The sequence below is a fragment of the Copadichromis virginalis genome, linkage group LG3 (genome assembly GCF_057382275.1).
Source record: "Copadichromis virginalis isolate Kocher_CV1m ecotype Utaka linkage group LG3, C_Virginalis_male_GT1.1, whole genome shotgun sequence".
Lineage (NCBI taxonomy): Eukaryota > Metazoa > Chordata > Actinopteri > Cichliformes > Cichlidae > Copadichromis > Copadichromis virginalis.
In genome coordinates this window covers 10,202,237-10,225,780 of record NC_140620.1, presented here as the reverse complement: position 1 = coordinate 10,225,780, position 23,544 = coordinate 10,202,237, and the positions used below count along the sequence as shown (strand labels likewise).

Genomic DNA, 23,544 nt, shown 5'->3' with positions numbered 1-23,544 from the left:
GAATTTGGAGTCACAGGAATCTTCTGCACCTGAGCATTGAAAGAAAAACTGTAAGAGAAAACTTCGTCAAGAAAGAGAGGTAAGCAATTTTAATTTTTCGAATGTAAGTAATGTGTAGTCTAATCACTGTTTTAAAGTCTAGCGGACAGAATAATAAATTTAATTTGAGCGCGGGAAGGAGTAATGTAGCATGCTAACGGATGCTAGCGTTAGCTTAGCAGCCCTCGCATGTGGTTCAGAGAACATTATTTAGTGAAGTATCTACTGTAATGTTGTGAGAATTCCTAGCTATGCTATTTATAAGGGGCAGTATTAGCCGTTTGTATTAATTTAAGTTAATAGGCACACTGAGAATTTCTTTCAATTAGCAAGAGAGCTAATTAACCACATTCAGGGTTTTCCAATTGTCTTTGACTGATTTACTAGCTGCTTGAATTCCCTCACAAGGTGTGGGTTTAAATTAATATTTTGATATTAATTGGATTTATTAAAGTGGGCTCAAAACAGTGTTATTCAGGAATCAGGCTGGTTGGTAAAACAAGTAGCGCTGTGTATCGATTCAAAATTGAAACAGAAGATGGCAGCACTGTATGTACAAGGATGCCAGCTGCCGTTAAACCCCGAAGAAGAAGCTGTATCCCAGAATTCATAGCGCGGCCTAGCTCAGTTTCCAAAAATGGCGGAAGCTAGTTAGTTTTAAAATTTCTCTTATTACTCTTTCTAGGTCACAAAATAAACATTTAACATATTTTCAGGCGAGAATGTAGCCGTGTAAACTTCAAATATCTGGACAGTTTATCAAGACACCGCATATTTTCAAAAGCGCTCCGACGTTTTCGGAGACGTCTGTTACCCACTAGCTCGATAGCTAGCCGGGGTTTAACGCTCACTAGAGCCGTGAGAACACCGGACTCCGGGTGAACCATTTTCAAAACCACCGCCGTCTTTCACTACTCAGGTGAAACATGATATATAAGTCACTTAAATAACTTAAAAATGTTATTGTTTGGCTTTTTTCAGTATTTTATTTGTTCCTGAGTAAATCGGTTTGGCTGAGATTAAAGTTATAGTTTTTACACAGCTGAATAAACGTCAAGCAGACAGCTGATTATCAGAAGTGTGAGATGCTGGAGAATATACTCCGGTGTCCTTTTATATTTTAGATAGCAATGAGCAATCTGCAAATTTCTTTAAAATGTAATAAACTATCATCTTGCCTTTATTTTTAGTTAGCACATACCTTAAACATTTAAAGCTATAAGCTAATGATCGTTATGTAAGAGCAGATACTGCTGGTGCAATAAGCTGTACATTTTACGTCCAATGGATGCATGATCTGGCAGCCCTAGTCAGCATAATCTTATTGATGAAATTCAATGACACAAATCTGGGTGAGTAAAAGTTCACCGGGCAATATTGTATAATCCTTTCAGACCTCAGCTGGGCTGTCTGGACATTTCTTTTCTATAATAGCTTTAAAAAGGGTAAAAATGTTGAACAATCAAAACGATTCTTTGACGTGAATCAATTTGATTCTCATGGGACTCAATTAAGATTCAACTTTTCAAATGTTTTTAACATAACACTAATTGTAAACATTTGTCTTGCAGGTGACTGAGCAATGGAGAAGCTGGATGATGTTACAGTATCTGTCCTTAAAGGTTATATTTGATAATATATTTGTGTGTGTGTGTGTATATATATATATATATATATATATATATATATATATATATATATATAAAAACAGTTATGTTTGTGCAGTTATGTGCTTGCACAGTTTAACTGGTGTTTGTCTTTTTGTTAGCTGCAAGCATTGACGAGCGCATGCTTTTAACATTGACCCGTGATGATCTGAGGGACCTTTTTTCTGGGCCTGAGCACTTTCTCAGAAGAAAACATGTGTGGTCAATAATTCATCCTGAGGTATTATGTAAAAAATATTTAGTTCAACTAATCTCCAGAAAGTATGCTTTTATTTTAGCAGTACTTGACATTTTTATTTTCTCACCCTAAACCAGGAAGACCATCCGCTACCACAGAAACCTGAAACAACTTCTTCACCCAGGGTAGTTGCAACAGGCCCTCCAACTGCTGATGCTAATGTAAGCCAGCTGAAAACCTTGCAGCTCCCCAGTCCTCCGGAATATGTTCTGTACACCGACAGTGAGTTGGAGCAATGCCGAAAGAGTTACCTGGAGTTGGCCTGCTCCGGCAGGGAACAGGCATGCGTCATGTCAAAAGAACTGAGATGCAGATTAGTGAGAAATACAATCACAAGTATGGTGTCCCTTTTGAGAGCAAGCCAAGGCCAAATGGAGCGATACCCCTCTAAGACCGAAATCACTGCAATGGCTAAAAAAGTTGTGGAATATTATCCTATGCTGCAGGATAATGATGCAAGCGTAAAACACGTAAGTTCTTGTATTTGTGTCTCATATATAAATCATTTTGTTTTGTTCAGGGGGCATGATATATATGTATTTTCACCAGGAGAGCATTAATGCCAAGTTACAAAAAAGGCTGCAAAATATGAAAACCCCAGTAAAAAGGCAAGGACCAACACCGGAGAGGGGACGGCCCAAGAGAAGGCTCACTGACCTCTACCCAAGGGATGAAGAAGCTGATGATGAAGATGCTGATCGCAGTTCTTCCAGTGGTGCATCTACTCTGTTATCACCTGTCAGAAATTCTGACAATGCCTCCACTTCATGTGAGTACTAGTAATTTTGTAAAATGGTTATCAACACACAGCCAGTAGTAGCTAATGTTTTGTGGAAGTCTACTTCAGTAACAATGAAAAACCAAAATGCTCTTGTACTTCTCTCTATCTTAGCTGACAAGGATAGTCGGCAAATACAAGCAAGACATTACAAAACATTACAAGAAATGTGTAAGAAGGCAAAACCAAACCAAGAAGATGTGTCCCAGCTATTAGACCTCGAGTTTGAAGCCAGAAGATCCTTCATTGACTCAGACACCATGAAAGAGGAGAACAGAGCTTGCCTCATCTTGGATGCATATCCATGCTTTAAAGAATTGCATCATGTAAGTTTTTGGAAGAGTTAATAAATAATCACTTTAATTTCAAATATATTTGGTGTGGTAGTAAAGTTATTTTGATTTTATTTGTCTACTTATTTTTTTAAACCTATTGTAGGCGTTGGGTGAGCTTCGCAGAATTTTGGATCCCCACAACAACAAGTTCATCAGTCAAGTAAAACTGAGATGGGAAGAATTCTGCTCCAGGGTAGAGTTCTACGGTGTGTCAAAGAAGGCAATGAATCCACCAATGACCATGGACAAAAGTAAGTTTTACCATTTGAATACAAAGTTCTCATCCTTTAAAATTTATGTTTATGAAGGTTTGTTTCTGCTTTGTCCAGCTGAAGCCCACCTTGCACTGATGAAGGCTCTTCCAACCCTCTTTCCCGCACCTGCCCATCCACCAAAAAAGATGGGGAATGCTTCTGAAGCATTTCTACATGTCCTGAAGGTAAGTTTTATAAAATTTGCTTATAAAGATCTACAGAAAATTTGGCAAACAAAATATTTCGGTCAAACATGACTCAAAAATGCTTTTTCAGTTTCAGCCGAAAGACTTAAATCTATAATTTATTGTTTTCATTAATTTATAACGTATTTAATGTACACGAGTGTGGTCACATAAGGAGTCGCTTGATAAACCATAAGTCAAAACTACTATAAAATGTGTGTAACCAACAAAGAACAAGATAATGACATCTCCAACGTTATGACCAATTCCCAGCAAAAAAAACATACAATTAACATAAGATGTTGACTGTCATGTCTTTTGTGTCTTGCAGCCTACAGAAGATCCAGATGCTGTCCTCCAGAAACGAAGCTTGTCATGTCCAGTAGTGATGTTCGATGGCTGCAAGTGTGTCATTGCTGTTGGTAATTTACCAGTTACAACATTTGACAAAGAAAAAATTGGTGAGGCTATGATATATGTGATGGCATACTTTTATGCACTCCATCTGACTTACCCCAAATGCGTGGCAACCCTGCTGTCTGTCATTCAGACAGAAGTTCTCCAGGATGCCATTCATGAGCATGACACTACATCATCTTACAGAAAAGCCCTGGCAGAATGGCATGCATTTATTGGAAAGTAGTGTGTAAATTTCAGATAAGATTAGGAGAGGGCACTTCTGTTTTGTTTTTGTTTGTTTTTTCAATCTGGGTCTTATTTCTAAAATGGAAAATGTTCATTTACTCACCCAGACAAGTTTTGTGGTATTTGGTGTCATTCGGAAGAAATTTGAATCTTTGTGGTCTTCCTATGTCACTCGTCAATTTTAATGGGGCAATGGCGAAACCTCTAAGGCTGTTGAAATGTTGAAACCACTTAAACAAACTCATAATGTTGGACCTGTACTGTTCAATTGTATCTTTATTATCTGCAGGTTATTGTTAAAGTGGACAAATAAAGATGGACACTTTTACTCTGTTTCAGTTTTGTTTTGTCCTTAATCAGCAATATAATCTTAAAGTAGTGTTTAGCTAAATTTAAAAAGAAGAAATTTCTTAAAAATGATTTAATGTACTAGTTTTTAGATTATTTGCCTTGATTTGTTTGTTAGAATAAGTGTTTTATGCCTATTTTCAGATTTAATTTCTTCAACATTTTACTTAGAACAAGTGGTTAAAGCTTATTTTAGGTTTCAAGCCATGATTGGTTGCCTGGAATAAGTGTAAAAGACTTATTTTTAGCTTTATTATCTTTATTTGTGGCCTACAATCAGTGGTTAAAGCTTATTTTAAGTTTCAATTGTTCTAATTTGTTGCCTGTAATAAGTGTAAAAGACTTATTTTTAGCTTTATTATCTTATTTGTGGCCTACAATAAGTGGTTAAAGCTTATTTTAAGTTTCAATGTTCTGATTTGTTCCCTGGAATGAGTGTAAAATACTTATTTTTAGCTTTATTTAAATCTAGATATTGTTCTTATTTCAAGAAATCTTATTAAGAAAAAAACACTTACCCCATGGGCAGATAATTTCACTTGTTTTAAGCAAATCTTCACCAAAAATAAGTGTATTTTTCTAGTATTAAGGAGGTGGGTTTTTGCAGTGCAAATATACAAGAAACAACATATAAAATCAGTGTAGAAACAGAGATATGATAACAAAACTATTAAGATAAACAGATGAATACAGAGACATGGGACTAAATATAAATATACATATGAACGTGAAAAGACAAGCATACAGTCCTGAGTGGACATAAGTTATAGGGCTTTGGAGCGTGATGTCACGGGGGTGGGCGTGGAAAGGATTTTGGCCCGATCCGCCATTTTGGAGGTCTGAGTGAAAAAGGAGCGAAAGCATAGCCATGGTTCAATTTTTGCTGTGTGGTCGGCTGCAATGTTCGATCGCACGACCGGCAAGAGAATAAGCTTGAAAATGGTTTATCTTTTAATTCTTTCCCAACCTGGAAGCAACATGAGCAGCTCGTGTATCGATGTTACCAAACGAAGGCGTCCAGCCTGGATAGCAGCTGTGAGACGAGCTGACGTGCAGTTCTCTTCCATCTCCAAATATCTGTTGGTGCTCCTGACATTTTCATTCCGGTAAGTTCTAAATATGTTCATATCACTCTTTATAGCCTATTAGTTTTGTTTTCTATGCGCTCTGAGCTCATAGCAAATTAGAACAAACATCCTACTGAGTGATTTTGCAGAACTACCTTCTATTTATAGAGTTGCTAATTATTTGGCATTATTGCAGCAAACCAGCCGATGAAATGGATGAAACATCGGGACTGGTTTCCAGCGCTACACAAGGGACCTGCTTCAAACATACCACCATGCCAATCAGATTACTTCTTCCATGTGAGGGTGAAGAGGTGACCCTTCTGGATAAGATGGTGAAGGTTTGCTGCGTTTTGGTGAACAGTGTCATAATAAAACCAGGGAAAATGAAACCTGCTCCTGTTAAATATTCTTAAGTCTTTTGCTGTATAAATAGCAGTATTTTTTCAAAAGATACAGTAAATAAAGTAATGTTAGTAGTGGGTGATATCATGTAAACACTCATGATTTTGTGTGAACATTTTGTCATTTGTAAACTATAAATGACATGGATTTTACACTGTAACAGATGTGATGTTCTATAAAGTGGTTTTAATAAAAAAAAAAAAGATTAGTTTGTTTCTTTATTCAACATTTGAACAGCGGGACTCAGTCAGTACATATTCAGTAAATGCAAATTATTTACACGGCAGTGCACTACAGGCATAAATCTACACCCCTAGATAAAACATTATGGCATTATAGCAGTGACAACTCCTCCACAGTAGCAGGTGGGATTTCTGTTTTGAGGCTCCTTTTACCTTTCAATACGGATGGTCTGTTTATGTTTTGATCAAGAGCCTTTTTTGGGCAGCTGAAGAGGAGAAGTCTATCTTATGGCCAACCACTGACTGTATCTTGGTCACATTACCCAGCAAAACCCAGTATGCAGGTTCATCTGTAACAGTCCTTGTGCCACGGATCAACACTGTTGCTTCTACATTAAACAGAAGAGCAGCGACGTGGCTGCAGGTCTCTGCGACTCCGGCCATACAGCTGCAGTGGGCGACTTCAACCTTCCCCGTGATGCTCACAGTGACCCATGGCTGCAATGCTGGTTCATTCAGTCTTAGAGTGCAGCACCTGAAACACACACAAAGTTCATTTAAAGACAAGAACTATGAGCCAAGGCCGACACAAATGTGTTTTATCTACTTTATCATAAATGTAACAAAGTGTTTAGAAAGTTAGCACACACATGTAATTATGCATTTCTTTATGTGTCCATCTATAGAACGCTGCATGTTATAGTGTAAATATAGTGTTATAGTGTCCTCAATTCATGCGCGGCTCAGCTGGCTGGAGTGTTCACACACATCTTCAACCTTTCCCTCTCTCTGTCTGTAGTCCCAGCCTGCTTCAAAATGGCCACCATCGTCCCTGTACCCAAATCCTCCACCATCTCCTCATTGAACGACTGGCGACCTGTAGCCCTGACCCCCATCGTGAGCAAATGCTTCGAGAAGCTGGTCAGGGACTTCATCCGCTCTGCACTACCCGACTCACTGGACCCTCTACAGTTTGCATATCGCCACAACAGGTCCACTGATGATGCCATAGCCCTGACACTACATACTGCCCTGTCACACCTGGAGAAGAGAGACACGTATGTGAGAATGCTGTTTGTAGATTACAGCTCATCATTCAATACCATCGTTCCCTCGAAGCTGGACAGGAAACTGCAGGATCTAGGACTGAGCAGCTCCCTCTGCAGCTGGATCCTTAGCTTCCTGTGGCTCAAGAGTTGGGAGTTCGCCTTGTAATCGGAAGGTTGCCGGTTCGAGCCCCGGCTTGGACAGTCTCGGTCGTTGTGTCCTTGGGCAAGACACTTCACCCGTTGCCTACTGGTGGTGGTCAGAGGGCCCGGTGGCGCCAGTGTCCGGCAGCCTCGCCTCTGTCAGTGCGCCCCAGGGTGGCTGTGGCTACAATGTAGCTTGCTATCGCCAGTGTGTGAATGTGTGTGTGAATGGGTGGATGACTGGATATGTAAAGCGCTTTGGGGTCCTTAGGGACTAGTAAAGCGCTATATAAATACAGGCCATTTACCATTCCTGTCTGACAGACGCCAAGTGGTCAGACTGCGCAGCATCACCTCATCCCCCATCACACTGAACACTGGTGCTCCACAGGGGTGTGTACTGAGCCCTCTCCTGTACTCACTCTACACCTACGACTGCACAGCCACTAACAGCTCCAACATCATTGTGAAGTTTGCGGATGACACTACAGTGGTGGGTCTTATCACCAACGGTGATGAGACGGCTTACAGGGAGGAGGTCAGCGCCCTGACCCACTGGTGTCAAGACAACCATCTCACCCTCAACGTCGCAAAGACAAAGGAGTTGATAGTGGACTTCCGGAGGTGCAGAGAAGTACACACCCCCATCACCATCAACGGCGCTGCTGTGGAGAGAGTGAGCAGCTTCCGGTTCCTTGGAGTACATCTGGCTGAGGATCTTACGTGGTCAGTACACACAAACAAAACAGTGAAGAAGGCGCAGCAGCGCCTCTTCTTTCTCAGGAGACTGAAAAGATTCGGCATGAGCCCCCGCATCCTCAGGACCTTCTATCACTGTGCCATTGAGAGGATCCTCACTGGATGCATCACCACCTGGTATGGCAACAGCACCGCCTACAACTGCAAAGCTCTCCAGCGAGTAGTGCGGTGCTCTGAACGGATAATTGGAGGTGAGCTTCCCTCCCTCCAAGACATCTACAGGAAGCGCTGCCTGAGGAAAGCGGGGAGGATCATCAAGGACTCCAGTCACCCCAGCCATAAACTGTTCAGACTGCTTCCATCAGGAAGGTTGTTCTGCAGCATCCGGTCCCGTACCAGCAGACTGAGAGACAGCTTTTTCCATCAGGCCATCAGACTGCTGAACACGTCATAGACACCTCAGCTTCACTACTGGAACTTCAACATTATGCACTACACACTGTACAGTAATGCCACTGTTTTGCACATATTCAACTCTGTATATTTTTATATATTCTATTTTATTTTATTTTATTTTTGTTTTTTTGTTTTTTTTTTACTATTTAATTTGTAAAAATGTGTATACACACACACACACACACACACACACACACACACACACACACACACACACACACACACACACTTACTTACATACAGTCCTTGTCTATGTAACCAAAGGGGGTTGCAAGGGGAGGTGTTTAGTAAACTATTGTTTGAAGTCTGTCAATAAAAGGCAGCGAGAGGAGGCCATCATCGAGGTCTTTGTCGTGCTGGACACAGATGAGAGGCCTCCCTTGCGCAAGTAATGGATCGATCGACTGTCTTGTTTTCTTCATGATGAATAAGTCTCTAGAACTAGCGGGGTTTGTGGAAACACAGACCCAACATTTAGTTGCTGCATTTAAGTTTAAAAAATTATATTGACAAAAAAGAATGTTTAAGTTTGAATAAATTGTTTGTGCAGTTAATGTTCCCACATATTTATATTACTTAATATTAAAAATAGTTACCCCCAAATCCTTGGGTGGATCGTAAAACTAGTGAATAAATGTTTGGTTTTGATTTAAAGAAAATAATTCTTTGTAAAGAAACCAATGAACGTAAAACTAACTTAAACTGGGTTGAATGGTAGTTTAAACAAAAGTATTTAGCTTAGCTATGTCTTTACTGAAGTGTATTTTGTTATTTCATCTGTCTTCTGTGTAATGCATGTAATTTATCTGAATGGCTACTGGTTAATGAAATGTCCTTTATTTTTGTGTTGAAAAGTTTTTTACCTGCTGCTACCTACCTATCTACCTGGTCAAAATAAAGTTGAGTGAAATTCAAAGTCTGGTCTTTTTCAAGTGTGGGCACCTCACAGTCAGAGAACACTTGACAGTAAAAAACCGGCCTGGCCAGTAGAGAAACCGGCCTTGACCAGTGAAGACTCCACAAAAGCTCACCATAAAGACGGAGAAGACTCCACCTGGGGGCCTGGAGGAAATCGCACGTCGTTTGCCTGTCCAATCAACAACCGAGAAAACAGCATAGCTGAGTCAAAGTCACTCGAAGAGCTGAAAATACAGCGAACCACTGCAAAGAGACTGTTTTCCAGACTCACCAACCATATAATAAGGACCCACATGGATATGTCTGTAGAGGAGCTGCAGGATTCCTTCAAGAGACTCACAGCAGAGGGCTCCAAAGTGATTCACGTGAACGAGGAGCTTGAGGCCGCCTACATCACGCAGTGTGAAGCAGAGGGCACACCGGAGCTGATGGGCCAACAGAGAGCAGACGTCGAAAAAACGGAGAAAGAATGTGAGCAGAAGTTGAAGGAGGTGAAGCATCTGATCAGAGAGACACTGTGGACATCATATGGTGAAAAAGAACTGACCCTTGCTCTAAAATCAGCAGAAATGGCGTGTGAGAACGTCACATCCACTCAGCCTGATACACCCCTGGAGGCATATGATTTTATGCTCCACCATCTAGAAGAACTGGTGAAGAAAGCTAAGCAGGCACACCAGAAATGGAACCGCTGGGTTCCACCTGCTGAGAGGCGAGATTGTGACCATCGACTGATGGAGCTCGAAACCTGCCTTCCAAAGCTGGTGTCAGGGAAGGCAGTCCTGATCAAAGCAGAGAGGATTAAAAGAGATGCCGACCAAGCAGTTGTCACAGTCTGCAACGCAGCCTCGGTCGCAGCCATAAAACTGAAAGCCACAGCTTTACCAAAGTTCACCGGCAGCCAGCGTGAGTTCTACAGATGGCGGAAGGAATGGGAGGCTCTGCAAAAGCAAGGTGAACCAACCGGGTCCGTGGAAGTAAAGAAATTCCAACTTCTCGATAGCCTCGATGATAAAGTGGCCAAAGATCTGCGCCTGTCCACATACACCTCGACCGATGAGATCTTCAGAGTCCTTGAGAACCGCTATGGAAATCAAGCCACCATCGGCATTGAAATCATTGAGGAGCTTCAAGCTATCCCTCCTGTTCGTAGCAACCAGACTAGAAGAATTATAGAGCTTATCCACGCAGTTGAAAAGGCCCTCTATGATTTGAGTGAGCTGGATGAAGCAAATGCCATAAAGAACCTCTTAGTAATAAAGTCTATTGAAAGCAAGCTGCCTGAGTCCCTAAAGAAAGACTGGCTTACCCACGCTGCTGATCCAAAGAATGCTGTGACTCATCAGAACCGGTTTGACAAGCTGCTCGCATACCTCCAATCCCAAGAGTCCATCTACGAGCAGTTAGACCAGCTGAGAGACATCGACCCTGCCAAGGACAGAACAAAGTTCCCAATAAAGTACGCCCGTACCAAGTCAGTAAAATCCAGTACTGATCCAGCAGGCTGCATCATCTGTGGGGACCCGAAACACAAGAGAAAGCTATACATCTGCAGGCGGTTTAGAACCAACGCAAAGTTACAGGAGAAAAAAGATGCAGTGCAGCAGCTTGGAGCCTGCAAGAGGTGCCTCGAGATCCACGACGAACCCTGCAGAAAGACGACTTACCTGTGTGGAAATCCAGAGTGCAAAGACCAGCATCATTACCTTCTTTGTCCCTTGCCACGACCCTTATCACATTTCAAGTCTGGTCCGGCGAGAGCTGAGGGGAGGAGGTATACGGAGGTTCAAGAAGAGTTCATCTCTAAACTATCGCCAGAGCTAGCGCAGGAGTGTCGGAAAGCTTTCTGCAACGTCTCATCATGAGCCTTCAACTCCATGGCAGCAGAGAGAGGTCTACTGGAGGAGACTGGTCTAAAAGAGTACCTGTGATCCTGATGCTACTTGACGTCATCGCCAATGATGGGCAGAGAATTGGGACACTAATTGATCTAGCATCTGACACAAACTACATAACCCATAAAGCTGCAAGTAAGCTCAACCTTCGCAGTGAAGACGTCATGCTTGTCATCCAGGGTATCGGAGGTATGAAGGTGTCTGTGGCAACCAAGCGCGACCTTCTCAAGATCCGTGTCAACACCTCAAGAGGAACTTTAAAGGCTCACCAGTTAGTCTGCTATGGTCTTGACAAGATTGCTGAAGTGGAAAGACATGTTCCACCTCAGAAGCTACAGAAGATCTTCCCTGACATCCCTCTCCAAGACCTCATCAGACCCAGAGAGATCCAGCTTCTAATCAGCCATAAAGAAGGCCAGCTGGTGCCCCAAAAGATCCGTTCCATCGGTGACCTGGTTCTCTGGGATGGTCCACTTGGCAAGACAATTGGGGGCGCACATCCAGACCTCTTTGAGGAAGTCACTTTGATGGCCCACACCTCCAAAACTCACTTCGCAAGATCAATGAGAGCTGCTGCACTCAAGTACCAAGAGTTCACTAAAGACCTAGCTTCCTGTCAGCACCCTGATCACCCTGAGACTCTATCCACCACAGCTACCAGCAGCAGAGACTTTCTGAAGTGGTGGAGGTGGGAAAGCATCGGAGCCGCTTGCCAGCCGAGATGTGGAGGGTGTCGTTGTGGGAGCTGCCAGCCAGGGGGTAAAGAAATGACGCTTGCAGAAGAGAGGGAGATGGAGATCGTGAGGAATGGCCTGACTTACTCAACTGGAGATGACCACAACAGTGAACCGCATTGGCATGCCAAATACCCATGGGTAGAAGATCCAGCAACCTTGCCAAATAACAGGAAAGCAGTAGAAGCAACATTCATCAGAACCGAGATGACGCTATCTAAAGAACCTGAATGGAAGAAGGCCTATGCTGCACAAGTTCATGAGATGGTAAACCGCAGAGCTGCAGTGAAGCTGTCCAAAGAAGTCCTGCAGAGTTGGACTGGGCCAGTATGGTATATAAGCTTCCTCATCGCGCCAAATCCACACTCTGTCTCTACCCCAGTGAGGTTGGTGTGGAACAGCAGCCAGAAGTACAGAGGCCTCAGCCTGAATGACATCCTCATCAAAGGTCCTGACGCCCTGAACCCGATAAGAGCTGTCCTGCTAAGGTTCCGAGCTGGTGCCTACGCCGCCCTTGGTGACATCCGCAAGATGTACAACTCCGTCTGGCTGGAAGATCGAGAAGTCCACTTGCACAGATTCTTGTGGCGTGACACAGAAGATGCAGACATAGAAGGCTATGCCATAACAAGAGTCAACATTGGAGACAAACCTGCTGGTTGCATAGCCCAAGTCGCCATGAGAGAAACCGCAAACCTACCTTCATTCAGTCACTTCACAGAGGAGAAACGTGTGCTGGAAGAAGATGCTTATGTCGATGACATCCTGACATCACACAATGACCTCAACCATTTGAGACGCCTAACAGCCAACATCGAGCACATCCTGAGAGCTGGAGGATTCTACATGAAGCCTTGGGTCTACTCCAGTCAAAGTGGGAGGGAGGAGTCAAAGAAAGAGTTGCCTGGATCAGAGCCAAGGACTATGATCCTGCCAAACCAGCTGACGGAAGATGACAACAAAGCCCTTGGCCTTGGCTACACCATCAATGATGACAAGCTTCATGTCATGGTTGCAGTGAACTTCTCAAAGAAAAGGAGAAAAATGCGCCTTGGTCAAGACCTGTTCAGAGAAGAAGTCAGAGAGCAAACACCTGATCCACTCACCAGGCGAGAACTGCTAAGCCAAGTCTCCGGCCTATACGACCCACTTGGTCTAGTGACTCCCGTCAAACAAAAGGGCCTGGTAAGGTGAGCTTTCCAAGAAGCAAAAGTAAGGCACTGCCTCGAAGACACATGGGACGCAGCCTTGTCTGAAGGTCTCCGAGAAGACGCTATAAAGCTTCTGGAAGAGTATGCTGACCTGAAGAAACTGCATTTCACTAGACCAGACTTGACTCCACCAGATCCTTGTCCAGAGCCCAGTGCCATCACGTTCTCTGACGGCAGTGAACATGCATATGGTGCAGTGATGTACCTTCGCTGGAGCTGCAGCCATAGTATCATTGTGAGACTAGTAGAGTCCAAAGCCAAACTGACGCCTCTCAATCACAAAGGCGATCCTGTTAAAGCAGAGATGTGTGGCGCAGTCTTTGCTGCCCATCTGAAGACCTACTTCCAGAGACACTGCAGAATCCAGGTCAAAAAATGGTACCACCTCGTCGACAGCCAGACCGTCTTGGGTGCAATCCAGCGTAAGAGCTACGGTTTCCAGACCTTCTTCGCAAACCGCGTTGGTGAAATCCAGTGTAGCACTGATGTCCAAGATTGGTGGTGGATTCCTGGGTCAACAAACATTGCAGACATCCTCACCAGAGGGGCCAGTCCGAATGCCCTAACCGAGGACTCCAAGTGGCAGTCGGGTCCAAAGTTTCTCCAACTTCCTGAAGATGAGTGGTGGAAGAAAACCGCCAGTGAAGAAGAGATCAAAGACCAGAGACCAAGAAAAGTGGGAGGTAGTACCATCTTTGGGTGTCCTCACAGTCAGCGAGAGGCGAGATGCTTTTCGAGACCTGTGCCAAGCAGCACAAGAGGGAGTCACCTTCCCAAGCACCACAACAGACAGACTAGTCGTTTACAAAGACCAAACAAATGGACTTCTAGTTTGTGGTGGCAGAATCCAGACCTTCAAAGAGGACCGAAGAGCCGTTCCTCTTCTGCCATTCCAAGCCTGGTTATCCACCCTCCTTGCCAGAGAAGCACACAGCAAGGGACATGACGGAGTGGCAGGAACCTTACTGCGGATGAGAATGAAGGCTTGGGTTGTCAAGGGAAGAATTATTGCCCAAAAGGTCGTTGGCCAGTGCATCATCTGTGAGAAGGCGAAGGCAAAGGCAGGAACTTGTAAGCAAGTAATGGGAGACTTCAAATCAAATCAAATCAAATCACTTTTATTGTCACATCACATGTGCAGGCACACTGGCACAGCACATGCGAGTGAAATTCTTGTGTGCGAGCCCCACAAGCAACAGAGATGTGCAAAACACAACAACACAAACGAGCAAAATACAAGAATGGCCAACCTGAAACTAATAAATATATGTACAATATATAATAGTGTATGCATTTCTGGATGTGTATACTAAATGTTTATCTACGTGTGTGTGTGTGTGTGTGTGTGTGTGTGTGTGTGTGTGTGTGTGTGTGTGTGTGTATACACATTTTCACAAATGAAATAGTAAAAATAATAAAATAAAATATATAAAAATATACAGAGTTGAGACATGTGCAAAACAGCGGCATTACTGTACAGTGTGGAGTGCATAATGTTGAAGTTCCAGTAGTGAAGCTGAGGTGTCTATGAAGTGTTCAGCAGTCTGATGGCCTGATGGAAGAAGCTGTCTCTCAGTCTGCTGGTACGGGACCGGATGCTGCAGAACCTCCTTCCTGATGGAAGCAGTCTGAACAGTTTATGGCTGGGGTGACTGGAGTCCTTGATGATCCTCCCCGCTTTCCTCAGGCAGCGCTTCCTGTAGATGTCTTGGAGGGAGGGAAGCTCACCTCCAATTATCCGTTCAGAGCACCGCACTACTCGCTGGGGAGCTTTGCAGTTGTAGGCGGTGCTGTTGCCATACCAGGTGGTGATGCATCCAGTGAGGATCCTCTCAATGGCACAGTGATAGAAGGTCCTGAGGATGCGGGGGCTCATGCCGAATCTTTTCAGTCTCCTGAGAAAGAAGAGGCGCTGCTGCGCCTTCTTCACTGTTTTGTTTATGTGTACTGACCACGTAAGATCCTCAGCCAGATGTACTCCAAGGAACCGGAAGCTGCTCACTCTCTCCACAGCAGCACCGCTGATGGTGATAGGGGTGTGTGCTTCTCTGCACCTCCGGAAGTCCACTATCAACTCCTTTGTCTTTGCGACGTTGAGGGTGAGATGGTTGTCTTGACACCAGTGGGTCAGGGCGCTGACCTCCTCCCTGTAAGCCGTCTCATCACCTTTGGTGATAAGACCCACCACTGTAGTGTCATCCGCAAACTTCACAATGATGTTGGAGTTGTTAGTGGCTGTGCAGTCGTAGGTGTAGAGTGAGTACAGGAGAGGGCTCAGTACACACCCCTGTGGAGCACCAGTGTTCAGTGTGATGGGGGATGAGGTGATGCTGCCCAGTCTGACCACTTGGCGTCTGTCAGACAGGAAGCTAAGGATCCAGCTGCAGAGGGAGCTGCTCAGTCCTAGATCCTGCAGTTTCCTGTCCAGCTTCGAGGGAACGATGGTATTGAATGATGAGCTGTAATCTACAAACAGCATTCTCACATACGTGTCTCTCTTCTCCAGGTGTGACAGGGCAGTATGTAGTGTCAGGGCTATGGCATCATCAGTGGACCTGTTGTGGCGGTATGCAAACTGTAGAGGGTCCAGTGAGTCGGGTAGTGCAGAACAGATGAAGTCCCTGACCAGCTTCTCGAAGCATTTGCTCACGATGGGGGTCAGGGCTACAGGTCGCCAGTCGTTCAATGAGGAGATGGTGGAGGATTTGGGTACAGGGACGATGGTGGCCATTTTGAAGCAGGCTGGGACTACAGACAGAGAGAGGGAAAGGTTGAAGATGTGCGTGAACACTCCAGCCAGCTGAGCCGCGCATGACTTGAGGACGCGGCCGGGAATCCCGTCCGGACCAGTAGCTTTGCGCGCGTTCACCTTCCTGAAGCACTTCCGCACATCCTCCTCAGACACAGTGTGCGCACTGACGTCATCCGCGGTGCGCACACTGTCCGGTCTCATGGTGTTCGCTGTGTCGAATCTAGTGTAGAATACGTTTAGATCCTCACACAGAGAGGCCGTGGTCTGTGGTGTGCTGGGTTTCCCTCTAAAGTCTGCGATCGTGTTTAGTCCCTGCCACATACTCCGAGCGTTGTCAAACTGTTGCTCCACCCTGTCCCTGTACTCACGTTTGGCTGCTTTGATCGTCTTCCAGAGTTGGTAATGTGCGTGTTTGTAGTCCGATGTGTTCGCGGAGGCAAAGGCGGTGTTCCGTGCCGCCAGTGCCGCGCGAACATCTCCGTTAATCCAGGGTTTTTGATTTGGGAAGGATTTAACTGTTCTGGATGGGACGACATCTTCCACGCATTTCCTGATAAATCCACAGACTGAGTCTGTGTACTCATCAATGTCCCTAGCGGCCACGTGAAACATTTCCCAGTCCGCGTGATCAAAACAGTCCCGCAGCCCAGACTCCGATTGGTCCGTCCAACAGTGCACCGCCCTCCGGGTTGGAGCTTCCTGTTTCAGCTTCTGCCTGTAGGCAGGCAGGAGCAGGATGGAGCAGTGATCTGATTGGCCGAATGGGGCGCGGGGGAGGGCTTTGTACGCATCCCGGAAAGAGGTGTAGCAGTGGTCGAGTAGCCGTTCTCCACGAGTGTTAAAATGGATGTGTTGATGGAGTTTGGGTGAGACTTTCTTCAGGTTTCCCTTATTAAAGTCTCCGGCTGTGATAAACGCTGCCTCTGGGTGTGCGGTTTCCTCACTGCTGATCGTGCTGTACAGTTCCCTGAGTGCTCGGTCAGTGTCGGCTTGTGGGGGAATGTAAACAGCCGTAATAATCACTGCTGTAAATTCCCTCGGTAGCCAGAATGGCCGGCACTTAATCATCAGGTACTCCAGGTCCGGTGAGCAGAAGGATTTGACCGGGTGCACGTTCGCATAATCACACCAGCTGTTGTTGATCATGAAACATACACCACCGCCTCTGCTTTTCCCAGTAAGATCCTGTGACCTGTCCGCGCGGTGCACAGAGAACCCCGGCAGTTGTATTGCGGAGTCCGGTACTTTGTCCGATAGCCAGGTTTCTGTGAGGCAGATCACGCAGCAGTCCCGCATCTCTCGCTGGAATGAGATCCGTGCCCGAAGCTCGCACAGCTTGTTCTCCAGAGACTGCACATTAGCCAGTAATAAACTGGGTAACGGTGGTCTGTTAGTGCGCCGTCTCAGTCGAACCAGAACGCCAGATCTTCTCCCTCTGCGTCGGCGTTTGCGGCCTCCAGGGACAGAGAACAAAGGCGTCTCAGGTGAGATGAATGGGGGGTCTGCAAACGGAGCGTCCGTGTTGCAAAACTTGAACTCCGGAAAGTTATAAGAAAGACCGTCTTTTATGTCCAGTAAGGTTTGTCGGTCGTACACAAGGAGACAAGTGCTGCTCGTGAAAAAATAAAGGAAAAGTAAAATTAAACACAGAAGAAAACCGTTGCTTGGGGGAGCTCGCGACGAGGCTGCCATACTCGGCGCCATCTTGCTTGCCTGAAGAGAGGTCAAATCCTGCTGCACCATTCGAATTCACATCTGTCGACCTGTTTGGACCCTATCATGTGAGGGATGATGTCAAGAGAAGAGTGACCATGAAAGTTTGGGGAGTTGTGTTTTGCTGCATGGCAAGCAGAGCCATTCATGTCGAACAAGCGAGCACACTATCAACAGAGAGCTTCGTGCTTGCCTACCAGAGGTTCACTTCTGTCCGAGGCCATCCCCGAAAAATCTGGTCAGATCCTGGCACAAACTTTTTCGGCGCCAAACCTGTATTGGAATAAATGTATGCTTACCTGAGACAACAAAACAAGGAGTCGCTTGAAGAATACTCTGCCAAAGATGAGACCACCTGGGCATGGAAGATTCTTCCCGCTGACTCACCTCACCGAAATGGGGCCGCCGAAGCTGCTGTCAGAGTTACCAAGAGAGCCCTCCATACTCTCGGCAATACAGAGGCTCTTACCTTTAGTGAGTTTCTGACAGCACTCCAGCTAGCTGCCAACCTTGCAAATGAGAGACCCATTGATGCCAGAATTCAGAGCCGGGAAGATCGCATTGACTACATCGCACCGAATAATCTGTTGCTTGGTCGAGCCACACAAAGCGGGGACTTCAAAACTGTCGACATCACAAATTATCCTTTCAAAAGGCTGAAGGAAATACAAACCACAGTCAACAACTTCTGGAGGTCCTGGAGCCAACTCGCTGGACCAAACCTGTTCATCCGCAGTAAATGGCATACTTCAGAGAGAATCATTGCTGTTGGAGACATAGTTTGGCTCTGCAACCAAAATGCCCTTAGAGGGCAGTTCAGACTCGCAAAAGTCATCAGCGTGAATCCTGATTCCAAAGGGATCGTTCGAGATGTGCATGTGAGGGTCTCTCCAAGTTCCAGCATTGCGATCAAGAGTCCAAAATCTGCTACCACAAGTCCTGAGCTGGGCACCATTTTACATCGGGACATCCGGCGTCTCGTGGTCCTTTTACCGGTGGAAGATCAAGCAAGGGACCAGCCCACCTGAGTGCGATCTTTCCAGACAGTGCTAAGCAAAGATCGAGTGGGAGGTGTCGCGCTGACCTAGTAGGTGTGGCTGTTATTCCTCTCTTCCTCCTCCTACCCACTACCTGTTCGGTGCTGCTGCTTGCGCATGGCCGCTGATTAGACCTTGGGTGCAATCAACAACTAAGCACGGCCTGGTGTGCGCCGCCCTGCCAGGTGAGCCAAATTAGAGCAATCAAGGGTGGGCGTGCCTAGTAGACCTTAAAATGCATGCAGCAGTCATTCGACCCATGCGCGACATACTGAGAGGACAGCAAACAAAGTACGATCCACTTGTCCACTGTGAGGAAGACTTTGAACAAGACGGGCTATCGGTAAGCTCTTGAGCTCAGATTTGCTGCACATATATTTGGAACTATGGAAGGTCAGTTGTGCAAATGTTTTACGCTTAGGGAAATAGTTGCTGCATTTAAGTTAAAAAAATTATATTGACAAAAAAGAATGTTTAAGTTTGAATAAATTGTTTGTGCAGTTAATGTTCCCACATATTTATATTACTTAATATTAAAAATAGTTACCCCCAAATCCTTGGGTGGATCGTAAAACTAGTGAATAAATGTTTGGTTTTGATTTAAAGAAAATAATTCTTTGTAAAGAAACCAATGAACGTAAAACTAACTTAAACTGGGTTGAATGGTAGTTTAAACAAAAGTATTTAGCTTAGCTATGTTAAATGGCTTTACTGAAGTGTATTTTGTTATTTCATCTGTCTTCTGTGTAATGCATGTAATTTATCTGAATGGCTACTGGTTAATGAAATGTCCTTTATTTTTGTGTTGAAAAGTTTTTTACCTGCTGCTACCTACCTATCTACCTGGTCAAAATAAAGTTGAGTGAAATTCAAAGTCTGGTCTTTTTCAAGTGTGGGCACCTCACAGTCAGAGAACACTTGACTGTGTGTGTGTGTGTGTGTGTGTGTGTGTGTCTGCAGCTGTTCTTTGTGTTGTTGCTGCATCGTTGCCTCAGGGGGAAAGTTGTGTGTGTGTTATGCAGACTAGCAGAGACTGCAGCTGTCAGCAGCCACACACACTTTCTATTCTTCAAATCAAATCACAGTGAAACATGTTCACTGACAGCTCAGCTTCAGCATCGTCTTCATGCTGTGACTGCAGCCGTTCAACTCTGTTTGTCTTTAACCCAAATCATCACAACATGGAAATATAATCATCAAAATGATGTGACTGGAAGGATGCAGCAGTCTGTGCTCCACCTTTCTCCTCCACACCTGCAGGTGGAGAACATGGATGCATGAATCTCTACAGAGTTCTTTGAATATTATCCGTCTCATCAGTTTTCAGTGAACAAAACTCCTCACAGAGCCAAAATAAGCAGTTTGTATCCAACATAACTCAGCTGGACTCTGATGCTCCGTATAACAGCCACACATGAGTCTGGATTCACTCAAAGCATTGAACAAACTTTATTGGAAATGAAGCTTTTGGACATTTGTTCTCTGATATTTGCTCTTCAGCTCGAGTCTCCATCAGTGGGAACATTTCCTGATTCAACTTTTCTTCTGTTCAAATCAAACTCCATGAGAATCAAAGTGTGAATCAGAGTCCTGATGATCAGATTCTATAGAAACATGGAGACTGTAGAGGATTTACACTCAATATGTTCATTTGTTCCCTTCAATCAGAATCAGAATAGAAATCAAGCGGTTCTACAAATGAAATCAGGGGTAGATTAATGTTATTGACAGGACAGATGATCAGAGGTGCAGAGTTTTCACCTCCATCATTGAAACAGGGACTGAAGTATGGGTGGAGTTTGTGAGTGAAGGAGCAGCCAGTAAAGGAGTAGATCAGAGCTGCAGCACCTACATCATAAAAGGAGACCAGACCCTCCTCATAATCCACAAACACCCCCACCTTCTCAGGACCAGGATGAAGACAGAGGGGGACTAAATACTTAGCACAAGCTTTGTACTCATTTCCATTTCTCAGCACTACAGTCCAGAAACCATCCTGAGGTCTCAGTGTGATGTTTCCCTTCCTGTTGATCGACTCTGTGGCCACTCCTAAAGTCCATTTAGTCTTTCCTTTAACCTGAACCTCAAAGTAAAATCTGCCTGAAGAGAAACTCTGCTCTCCTAAAACATCAACATAGTAAGAAAATCTCTCTGGGTTGTCTGGAAGATTCTTCCTCACATCACTATGATAAACTTGTTTTCCATCATCAGACAGGATGAGGTCAGGATGAGCTGTATCAGGATCCAGAGTCACATCCACCTCATGCTGCTGCACCCTCTGCAGCTCAGCCTCAAACAGCTTCTTCTTCATGGGTTTCCAGACTGTCTCCTCCAGCTGAGCCACAGCTCTCCCCACAGTCCCCTCATATGATGGTGGATGAACTCTGACCTCTGTCCAGTCCTTGCTGGGTGGAGCAGCTTTCAGGGAGGAGAAGCTTTGGAGGAGGTGGAGGTGGTCTTCAGAGCGTGAGAGCTGCTCCACCTCAGAGCTTCTCTCCATCAGCTCAGAGATTTCCTGTTCCAGATCTTTGATGAGACCTTCAGCCTGTTTCTCTGTAGCTTCCTGTTTGTCTTCGATCTCCTTCATGAGCTCCTTCAGGCGTCTCTCAACAGACTCCATCAGAGCCGTGAGGACCTGAACACCTTCTGCTTTCTGTCTGTCTGCAGCATCTTTACTCATCTTCACCGACTCTGTGATCTCCTGAATCTTCAGTCGTCTCTTCTGGATCATCTGCTGAATCTCAGCCTCTGTCTTCTCCAGCTCGGCCTTCTTTCCTTCATATTCTTCTCTCAGAGGAACAAACTCGTGGTTCTTGTGGTCTAAAACAGGGCAGAGCATGCAGACACATGTCTGGTCGGTCTGACAGAACAGCTCCAGGAGTTTATCGTGCTTCATGCACATCCTGCCTTCCAGGTTCTCCACAGCGTCAATCAGCTGATGTCTTTTCAGACCTTTCAGTGTCAGATGAGGCTCCAGGTGAGTCTGACAGTAGGAGGTCTGACACACCAGGCAGGACTTCAGGGCCTTCAGTCTGGTTCCAGTGCAGACGTCACAGGGAACTTCTCCTGGTTTGGCAGCTTGTTGCTCTGAGCTGCTGCTGCTGGCTTTCTGCTGAGCTTCACGTCTGAACTGAGCAACCATCTCAGAGATGAAGGTGTTGACCCTCAGCTGAGGTCGAGTGTAGAAAGTCTCTTTACACATGGGACACTGACAGCTCTGATTCATGTCCCAGTGCTGACTGATGCAGATTTTGCAGAAGTTGTGTCCACATGGTGTAGAGACTGGATCAGTGAACACATCCAGACAGATGGAGCACAGAAACTGATCTTCAGATCGCAGATTGCTGGCAGCAGACATGTCTGCACTCTGAGGGAGAAAGAAGAGAAACATTTGATTCAAAATTCACTTTAAATTTCATTTTTACAAAGAGAGAAACAAGCGTCGGTAGTCTGAGGAGCTTGGAGAGAAAAGCGTCTGGACTTCTTTAAGTTTCTTTTCATCACAGAAGCTTCTTCACCTCATCCTCAACACGGACCAAGGAATGAATACTGCACTTTTGGAAGAACTCCCTCCCCTGCAGCCTCTTATCGTCAAAGGGACGGAGGTGGAGAGGACAAACAGCCACAGATTCCTGGGACTGCAGGTTACATCAGACCTGAGCTGGACTCTCAACACCACAGCAACTGTGAAAAAAGCCCAGCAAAGGCTTTATTTCATTCGGCTGCTCAGGAAAGCTGGCATGAACCACCACCCTCTCACCCAGGCCTGCAGAGGACTGATAGACAGCATCCTCACCGCAGGCATCACTGTCTGGTATGGAAACACTACACAGACAGAGAGGAAGGCTCTGCAGAGTCAGAAAGTCTGCAGAGAGGATTATGGGAACAACACTTGCATCCATGGACCTGCACATACAAAGCTGCACATACAATCTCAGACACAACAGAGCGGACAGCAGCATCACACACAGAACACGATTCTTCAACAGCTTCTTCCCCACAACTGTCAGACTGACGGCAAACAAAAACACACTGAACACTTAAAATAACACAGCACTACTTAACCTCACTTTGAATGTATCATCGGTTCACTGACCATCGGGCAATACACTCACAACAGACTTGTGAAACAGATCTGTGGAACAAATGTGCAACACTGTGAGTGCGATAAGAGGTAGAGAACTACACACTCTCTGTACATTTTCTTCTTTTTCTTTGTATATAGAAAATAGTACGACTACCCTACTCCGGACTTCATTTCTATCCTCCTGCTTTTTCTGTCTTTATATTGTTAAAGTGTGATTTGACTTGGAAAGCTCTGCACAAGTATTCCACTGTGCATGGACTGTTGGTCCTGTGTGCAAATGTCAAAATAAAAATCTTGAACCTTCAGTTGTCAGAGTAACTGGTGGAGACCCAGCAACACACTCAGACACAAACTGGTTCATCTGAAACACAAACTGAACAACGTCGTGTCTGCTGTACAGTGCAGCGTCCAGATGAACAGGATTAACAGGATGAACATCTTTTTAACAGTCGTTACAAAGATGTGAAGTTGTTTGGCTGACACAGACAAACAGTATCCCACATTCTTGATTTTTAGCTCACAAACACGTCTTATAAGGACTTATTGATCCTGAAATGTTGGAGGTTTTAGCTCTTTAAACAGTAAAGTTACAGGAGGATACAGATAATTATCAGGAAAATGTCCTCGGTTTGTTAAAATGATCCCGTCCGATAACACACGAGAACAATAAATGTATCATTTTCTGTTGTAACCCACAAACTGAACGGTC

General features: G+C 45.0%; 2 protein-coding genes across 2 annotated transcripts; one reads left to right on the top strand and one right to left on the bottom strand.

The window, feature by feature from the left end:
• The first annotated feature begins 6 nt into the window (after window positions 1–6).
• LOC146712692 (uncharacterized) lies at window positions 7–4,474 on the top strand. The gene is made up of 9 exons (XM_085452149.1): window positions 7–79; window positions 1,611–1,661; window positions 1,808–1,926; window positions 2,022–2,414; window positions 2,494–2,713; window positions 2,837–3,048; window positions 3,161–3,308; window positions 3,387–3,496; window positions 3,828–4,474. Exons 2-9 carry the CDS (start codon window positions 1,622–1,624, stop codon window positions 4,137–4,139), a joined length of 1,554 nt encoding a protein of 517 aa, XP_085308275.1. The 5' UTR covers window positions 7–79; window positions 1,611–1,621; the 3' UTR covers window positions 4,140–4,474.
• A 15,699-nt stretch (window positions 4,475–20,173) lies between these two features.
• On the bottom strand, window positions 20,174–23,215 carry LOC146712691 (E3 ubiquitin-protein ligase TRIM21-like). The gene has a single exon (XM_085452124.1). The coding sequence runs from the start codon at window positions 22,137–22,139 to the stop codon at window positions 20,409–20,411; it is 1,731 nt and encodes a 576-aa protein (XP_085308250.1). The 5' UTR covers window positions 22,140–23,215; the 3' UTR covers window positions 20,174–20,408.
• Between the last annotated feature and the right edge of the window lie 329 nt (window positions 23,216–23,544).

Bases quoted from the DNA above. Each gene is read 5' to 3' on its own strand.
- LOC146712692 (XM_085452149.1), top strand. From the start codon at position 1,622: ATGGAGAAGCTGGATGATGTTACAGTATCTGTCCTTAAAG. The intron at 1,927-2,021 runs GTATTATGTAAA...ACCCTAAACCAG, and splicing joins GGTCAATAATTCATCCTGAG to GAAGACCATCCGCTACCACA. The intron at 3,049-3,160 runs GTAAGTTTTTGG...AACCTATTGTAG, and splicing joins GCTTTAAAGAATTGCATCAT to GCGTTGGGTGAGCTTCGCAG.
- LOC146712691 (XM_085452124.1), bottom strand. From the start codon at position 22,139: ATGTTTCTCTTCTTTCTCCCTCAGAGTGCAGACATGTCTGCTGCCAGC.